Source organism: Myotis brandtii, unplaced genomic scaffold, assembly GCF_000412655.1.
Source record: "Myotis brandtii unplaced genomic scaffold, ASM41265v1 scaffold601, whole genome shotgun sequence".
In the NCBI taxonomy this organism is placed as follows: Eukaryota; Metazoa; Chordata; class Mammalia; order Chiroptera; family Vespertilionidae; genus Myotis; species Myotis brandtii.
In genome coordinates, this window is record NW_005370276.1 from 1,376,726 (window position 1) to 1,385,465 (window position 8,740).

General features: G+C 50.5%; 1 protein-coding gene across 1 annotated transcript in view; it reads left to right on the forward strand.

The window, feature by feature from the left end:
- Nucleotides 1-8,740, forward strand: part of PRR12 (proline rich 12) — a 36,960-nt gene that overhangs the window by 16,561 nt on the left and 11,659 nt on the right. Inside the window, 1 exon segment of the mRNA XM_014550435.1 lies at nucleotides 12-87. Within this exon segment, the coding sequence (XP_014405921.1) occupies nucleotides 12-87 (76 nt within the window).

Here is an 8,740-nt window from a genome sequence, read left to right on the forward strand (position 1 = left end):
TCCTGCTGCAGGCCAGGCTGCAGCTGCGGCACCACCGAGGCGCTCGCGGGGACCCTCGGACACGCTGCCTCTGAGATCCTGTTGTGTGTCTGTTCCCTATAACTAGATAACACCATTGTTAACTGGTGTTTTTTTTTAAATATATTTTTATTGATTTCAGAGAGGAAGGGAGAGGGAGAGAGAGATAGAAACATCAATGCTGAAAGAGAATCGAGCCCGAAACCCGGGTATGTGCCCTTGACTGGAATCGAACCCAGGACCCTTAGGTCTGCAGGCCGACGCTCTATCCACTGAGCCACACCAGCTAGAGCCATTGTTGGCTGTTGATCGTGGTTATCCCGGGTGCTGGGTTGTAGTGAGGAACAAAGCAGGTGAGGGCTGGTCTCTGGAGCATGTCCTGGTCACTTGTCCTGTGTGACATGACGTAACTATGAACATGACGTCACCTGTAATGCAATAGCCAATGGGTTGGGCATGCCTAGATGCCAGGCACATCTGAAACATTTTACACAGTTCAGCCTGTTCACTGCTTCCAGATACTCCACACCAGCGAGCTCCAGCCCCTTGCCTGTTTCATTAGCATATAGCCACACCCACTCATTTGCATATCACCTGTGACTGCTTTCCCCACACACGCGGAGTGAGGTGGTTGCAGCTGGGCCTCCCTGGCCTGCAGAGCTGACCATATCACCTGTGCAGAAGGTTTGCCGGGCTCCTGGGCACGTAGAATTGGACCGGAGGGTTCCTATAAGTGCTCGCCAAGGGTGAGTGACAGCAGATGCGGGTGCGGGGGGATGAGGCAGAGCGAGGAGGGCGAGCACGTGGTAGGTCAGTGCGCCATGAAGTACCCTGATGGCGACACCGAGCATTAGTCATTGTCACCGGCTCGGTATGGACTATGGGACAGGAACCGTGTTCGGGCCTTGATGTGTGCCGTCACATTTCACTGAATCATGGGTGTTGTTCCTTCTAAAATACAGATGGAGAAATTGTGGGATGAATTAATTGTAATGAATTAAGGGTAATGACTGCTATGACACCTTTATGGGGTGTTTTTTTGTTGTTGTTTTGTTTTGTTTAAGTAAATTTTATTGATTTTTTACAGAGAGGAAGGGAGAGGGATAGAGAGTTAGAAACATCCATGAGAGAGAAACACCGATCAGCTGCCTCCTGCACACTCCCCACTGGGGATGTGCCCGCAACCCAGGTACATGCCCTTGACCGGAATCGAACCCGGGACTCTTGAGTCCGCAGGCCGACGCTCTATCCACGGAGCCAAACCGGTTAGGGCTATGGAGTGTTTTATGAGATGAACTGAATGTAGTTTCCCCTACATTATTATATTTTGTGTGTGTGTGTGTTGCTGTTTTTTTAAAAAATATATTTTTATTGATTTCAGAGTACATTATTATATTTTGTGTGTGTGTGTGTGTGTTGTTGTTTTTTTAAAAAATATATTTTTATTGATTTCAGAGAGGAAGGAAGTGAGAGAGAGAGAAACATCCATGATGAGAGAGAATCATGGATCGGCTGCCTCCTGCAAGTCCCCCACTGGGGATCAAGCCCACAACCCGGGCATGTGCCCTTGACCGGAATCGAACCTGGGACCTTTCAGTTCGAAGGCCGACGCTCTATCCACTGAGCCAAACCGGCCAGGGCTCCCTACATTATTTTTAAGCTGTTTTATTGTGGGGAAAGTAGAGCAAATAGAATACCGGCACGGTGTGTATCCATTACTCAGCTTCTACCATCGTCACCTCCTGACTGGTCCTGCTCCCTCTCCATTCCGGCACATTCTGCCCCCTGCCCCACTCCACCCACCCCAGACATCATATCCTTTCATCCACATTTTATCATCTTTTTGGCACGAAATTTGATGCATTCCAAAGAACGGTTGTAAGAGATTTGTAAGTTGGAAAGCAAAATGCTAGAATGAACACTTATGTCCCACCACCTCCTAGCCATCAACCAGAACGTTCCCAGTGCCTCGCGTCTCGGGTGTCACCCCCTGGCCGGTCCTCCTGCATCCCCCAGGGCTGTACCACTTCGTACGTAGTGCCCTGTGTACATTATTTCATTTTACCCTCACGACTTCTGGGGCTGATTTGGCCAGTCAGCCTGGGACAAGCGCAGGACGTGTTGAATAGGCACCAATAGTAGGAACTGGGGCCCAGCCAGCATGGCTCAGTGGTTGAGCTTCAACCTATGAACCAGGAGGTCACGGTTCAATTCCCGGTCAGGGCACATGCCCAGGTTGCAGGCTCCATACACAGTATGGGGTGTGCAGGAGGCAGCTGATCAATGATTCTCTCTCATCATTGATGTTTCTGTCTCTTCCTCTCTCTTCCTTTCTGAATTAAAAAAATAAAAAATAGTAGGAATTGGACAGGATTTGGGGCATGTCACAGTCAGAATTTAGTTTAATCTTTTTTTTTTTTAATATATTTTATTGATTTTAAAAAAATAAAAAATAGTAGGAACTGGACAGGATTTGGGGCACGTCACAGTCAGAATTTAGTTTAATATTTTTTTTCCCCTTTAACTGTGATATCCTATGGATACCACGAAGTTGATCCTTTCCCCCATTTTTAAGTGTACCATTCAGTGACATTAAGTGTATTATATTGTTGTGCAGAACTGTCTCCAAGTTTTATCTCTTTTTTTTTCTTGGCTATAATTTTTTCATTGACTTTATATGGCCTCATATGAGTATTGGGTCATATTTCCTTTTCTGTTTTTAAGGGATCTTTCAACACTTTTTTCCCCCTTTAACTGTGATATCCTATGCATACCACGAAGTTGGCTTTTCTCATCCTTTTTAAGTGTACCATTCAGTGACATTAAGTATATTATATTGTTGTGCAAAACTGTCTCCAAGTTTTACTTATTTTTTATTTTTGGCTATAAGTTTTTCATTGACTTTGTATGGCCTCATATTAGTATTGGATCATATTTCCTTTTCTGTTTTTAAGGGATCTTTCAACAGTTTGTATAAGATAGTAATTAGTTGTTCTTTGAAATTTTGTTACAACTACCTATAAACCTGTCTAGGGCTCAGGGGGTAGGATAGGAATTTTAATAATTATTATAATTTTTTTTTGTTAATCTCCACCTGAGGATATTTTTTCCTTTGTTTTTTCTTTTTCTTTTTTTTTTAGAGAGAGTGGCAGGGCGGGGGAAAGAGAGAGAAACTCTGCTGTGAGAGAGACACATTGATTGGTTGCCTCCCGCACTCTCCCCCACAGGGACCAGCGATCAAACCTGCAACCCAGATATGTGCCCTTGACTGGGAATCGAACCCACACCCTTTGGTGCATGGGCTGATGCTCTAACTACTGAGAAAAACCGGCCAGGGCTCCTAGATTTATCTTTTTTTTTAAAATATATTTTTATTGATTTCAGAGAGGAAAGGAGAGGGAGAGAAATAGAAACATCAGTGATGAGAGAGAATCATTGATCGGCTGCCTCCTGCACACCCCCCATGGGGGATCGAGCCCGAAACCCAGGCATGTGCCCTTGACTGGAATCGAACCCGTCACTCATCAGTCCGCAGGCCGACGCTCTATCCACTGAGCCAAACCAGCTGGGGCTCCAAGATTTGTCTTTATAATCACCTTCCTTTATGAGGGATTGTTATCCCCATTTTACAGGGAAGGAAACTGAGGCGCAGAGCAGTATGGTAGTGTTCCCAAGCTTTCACGGCTCTACTGCCTTCTGGGAGCCTGTGCCCTCCGCACCAGATCCAGCGGTTCTCTCTGTAATTCTGTCAAACACTGACGATGAAGCAGCCAGTGCCCCTGGGCGCTCAGCACTGGGCCAATGAACAGGGAGGGCTCTGGGCAGGGACCGTGACTCCCAATTTACAGACGAGGAAGTTCACGATCAGAGAGAGGGAATCACTGGGCTGGTGAGTGTTGAGCTGGGATTGAGGCCAGAGCTATCTGATACCACCTCCCGGCTGGCATGGGGCAGAGGAGGGGACCCGGCCAGGACTCGGTGCCTAAAATACAACACAGGTGTGCGTTATAATGGGGGGCGCACAGCCTGGGGGCTGAGTCACCAATGCAGATAGATGTTGGGGACTCGCTCGTGTGCCTGGAGTCAGGGCAGGCTGGCGGCAGGGTTGTGGAGAGCCTGGCTTTGACTTTAACCCGACCGGTACGAATCTCCGCCACTTCTGAGTTAGACTGGTATGGGACCCGCCTGAGCCTCAATGTCCTCATCTGTAAAATGGGGCTGAGCGTATTAGTACCTCCCTCATGCGGTGTGAGGACCCGGGCGTCATGGTTTGTCCAGGGCTCTGACCGTGGGTGGCACGCCGGGGTTCCCGTAAGCTTTGCTTCTCTTACTCATCTTGGTGATCTTGGGGAAATCTCTGGTGTAGAGCTTGGCCAGGTTTTTCTGTAGGCCAGATAGCAACTGTTTTTGGCTTTGTAAACCACTGAGGGTCTCTGACACATGTTCTTTTTTTCTAAAATATATTTTATTGACTTTTTACAGAGAGGAAGGGAGAGGGATAGAGAGTTAGAAACATCGATGAGAGAGAAACATCGATCAGCCGCCTCCTGCACACCTCCTACTGGGGATGTGCCCGCAACCTAGGTACATGCCCTTGACCGGAATCGAACCCGGGACCTCAACGCTCTATCCACTGAGCCAAACTGGTTAGGGCTCTGACACATATTCTTTACAATTTTTTAAAAATGTAGAAACCGCCTGGTTGAGCGTTTCCCCTGGTTGAGCGTTGACTTATGAACCGGGAGGTCACAGTTCGATTCCTGGTCAGGGCACATGCCCGGCTTGCGGGCTCCATCCCCAGTGTGGGGTGTGCAAGAGGCAGCCGATCCATGATTCTCTCTCATCGTTGATATTTCTCTCTCTCACTCCCTCTCCTTTCCTCTCTGAAATCAATAAAAATATATTTTAAAAAAAAAGATAAATCTAGGAGCCCTGGCCGGTTTTTCTCAGTAGTTAGAGCATCAGCCCATGCACCAAAGGGTGTGGGTTCGATTCCCAGTCAAGGGCACATATCTGGGTTGCAGGTTTGATCGCTGGTCCCTGTGGGGGAGAGTGCGGGAGGCAACCAATCAATGTGTCTCTCTCACAGCAGAGTTTCTCTCTCTTTCCCCCGCCCTGCCACTCTCTCTAAAAAAAAAAGAAAAAGAAAAAACAAAGGAAAAAATATCCTCAGGTGGAGATTAACAAAAAAAAATTATAATAATTATTAAAATTCCTATCCTACCCCCTGAGCCCTAGACAGGTTTATAGGTAGTTGTAACAAAATTTCAAAGAACAACTAATTACTATCTTATACAAACTGTTGAAAGATCCCTTAAAAACAGAAAAGGAAATATGATCCAATACTAATATGAGGCCATACAAAGTCAATGAAAAACTTATAGCCAAAAATAAAAAATAAGTAAAACTTGGAGACAGTTTTGCACAACAATATAATATACTTAATGTCACTGAATGGTACACTTAAAAAGGATGAGAAAAGCCAACTTCGTGGTATGCATAGGATATCACAGTTAAAGGGGGAAAAAAGATTAAACTGCCCTAACTGGTTTGGCTCAGTGGATAGAGCGTCGGCCTGCGGACTGAAAGGTCCCAGGTTTGATTCCGGTCAAGGGCATGTACCTTGGTTGCGGGCACATCCCCAGTAGGAGGTGTGCAGGAGGCAGCTGATCGATGTTTCTCTCTCATCGATGTTTCTGACTCTCTATCCCTCTCCCTTCCTCTCTGTAAAAAATCAATAAAACAGTACTTGGGGATGTTGAAGATTTAGCAGGATGTCCACTCTGAGCACAGAAGAGTTTGTTAGATGGAGAAAAGTGTGGGGAGGGTGGGCCAGCCAGCGGGCGCGTCTGTGCCAAGCCCTGTGCTGACGGAAAGCATGGCATGCTTGAGACGTGCAGGGATACGAGGGGTCGGGCCTTGGCCAGTGAGCACCAAGTCTGGAATCAATAGGAGGCTCTGCTCCGGGTGGCCCAGCCTCTGCGAGGGCTCCTGTTCTGCAGGAAGGTGCTGTGGAGGTGTCCAGGTCTGGTGACCGTCTGTCTGCTGCGGGACTTCTATGACAGGCACTCCCCAAGTTAATGGAGCCTGCAGGCTCAATGCGTCTAGCTTACTCACATCCGGCGGCTTACTGTCCTTCTCTCAGCTTGTCACAGTTCAAAATCCCAGAAGAGAATCTGATTGGTCGAGCTCAGCATTTGGGGTCGGTGGGTGGGCCAACTTCCCTGGTAAGTGGAAGTGGGCGTTGGCATGAGGAGAGGCAGGAAGGACATGGCTTTGGGACTAACTGGCGCTGGTGAGGAGCTGGCAGGGACGTTTGCCAAGTAACTGGGTCCGATGACGGGGGAGTATGGTGGGGATCCTGGGAGAAAAGGGGTTTGGGGGAAGGCACCAAGTCCAGTTGGAAAGCGGTGAGCCCAGGGACATAGTCCAGCTACAGAATCAGCTGACTCCTTAGAGAAAGCAGGTAGGCAGTGGGGGGAGGCAGGGGTGGGGCGGTTTTCCCCTGGCTCGGAGGGGCGGGGTGTGGTGGGGGGAGCACTGATGGGTTTCTCAACGGCTTCTGAGAACTAGAACAGGGCACATCCTATTCACATTGAGAGAGAAAAGCACCCCTGGTGGGGGCCCCTGCATATGCAAAAGCAAAAGCGTGGAGTTCAAAAGCCTGGGGCTTGCTCTGGCCAGTGTGGCTCAGTTGGCTGGGCATGGTTCTATGCACCGAAAGGCTGCCAGTTCGATTCCTTGTCAGGGCACGTGCCCTGGTGGCATGCTCGATCCCCAGGAGTGGGCGTTCAGGAGGCAGCTGATCGATGTTTCTCTCCCTCTCCCTTCCTCTCTCTCTAAAAAAGTTGGGGGCTTGTCTGCTGAGCTTTGAGGGGTCTGCATGGCCTGCTGCGCAGGGGCAAGAGAGGGGAGAGGAAACTGGGGCAAAGTCTCTCCGTGCCAGCCTGCGGAGGGTTTTGGAACAGGGTAGGATGTAAATGGACTTTTCAGTCCTTGGGCCTCTGGCCTGGCTCCCTGAGGAGCCAGAAGGGAGGACTGAGAAGCGTGGTTTCCTGGAGGAAAGCACGTCAGGCGGGGACGCCTGCGTCCCCGTCTCATCCGGCCTCACTCTTGTGCGATTCTCAGGCAAGAGCCTTCTGGACCGCGTTTTCATCAGGTTCTGGAAACGCCTTCTTTGTTGATCTGATTGATCGGAGGGGACGTGAGAAATCGTGGGTGTGAGAGCCGTTGACCCAAAACCAGGAGTAGATAACCAACACCTGGCACGCAGCCCTCGGTGTGGCCGCCGCTGCCAGGGGCAGACATTATTCACTGATCCCCGCACTCCCTCCCGCTGAGCCGGGTGCTCAGGGCAGCCGTGACCAATCGATTGGGGTTATCATCCGGATGCTGCTGTGACCACTTGACTGTGGAGTCTGTGAATGCAGAGACTGCTCCTCCTTCATCGCTGGGTTATCATAATGCAAGTGCACGTGTCCCCCCATGTTCTTAATTTTTAAATATATTTTATTGATTTTTTACAGAGAGGAAGGGAGAGGGATAGAGAGTCAGAAACATCCATGAGAGAGAAACATCCATCAGCTGCCTCCTGCACACTCCCAGCTGGGGATGTGCCCGAAACCAAGGTACATGCCCTTGACCGGAATCGAACCCGGGACCCTTCAGTCCGCAGGCCGACGCTCCATCCACTGGGCCACACCGGTCAGGGCTGTGTTCTTAGTCTTTACGTATCTGTACCGTCAGTTGCTCCCTGCGAGAGCCACAGCGGTCACACACTTCCCTGGCAGCCCTGGTCATCACTCAGTCCCCTCAGGGAAAGGGACAGGGTCCTCCCAAGACTCATTGAGGCGTCACTTCTTCCAGGAAGCATTCCTGGGTTCAGATTGAGTTGAGGGTCCTTTCTCTGGGCTCCCGGGGCATCCGCCATTAACGCATTCACTATTGGTGCTGTTACTTTCCGTGTGCCTGCGTCTGGCTCCCCATCCGCCATTACCACATTCACTATCGGTGCTGTTACTTTCCGTGTGCCTGCGTCTGGCTCCCCTGCTGCCCGCCTCGCTCACCAAGATCAGGTGCTGGGGCTCACCCACATCCGTGGGTTCCAGTGCCCAGTTGGGGGCACACGAGGCTCGGTGTGTGGGAGAGGGTCTGAGGGCGTGCGGGCAGTGGGGAGGGGCGGGCCTCTCCCTGCGTCCTGCCCTGTGTGGATAGGCTGATGGCGAAAACGGTCTCAGGTCCCCTGTCACCTGTCTGTTCTTGGCACAAGCCACAGCCTGGCCCCGCTTCCTGTATTGGCTTGTCTGTCTCGTTACCCCGGTAACGAAGACCCCATGTCAAGGCTTTGTCGATCTCAGGGCCAGACGCCGCCGTGTCTGGAAAAGGGTGGGTGGTAGGTGCTTGCGTTTTGTCACTCCCGCTTGCGGGAGGCGTGCGCCATCAGACCGTGGAGCTATAATGGCTGAAGCCTCGTAGCCCAGGGATGAAGGGCCGGGTTGCGAGCGTTGGATGAGCCGCGGGAGGACAGGGCCAGACCCCAGCTGTCTCCAGGCTCAGCGAGGTCCCCAGGGCTCAGACCCTCACGAGACCCAAAGATAATCTGTCATCAGATGTTCGTGGGTCCTTGCTGACCACGATGCCTTTCCTCTAAGGGGGTACAGAGGGAGGTCAGAGGGCCAAGCACTGGGGGGCAGGGCGCAGGCACGGGTGCTGAGCCCGCCGG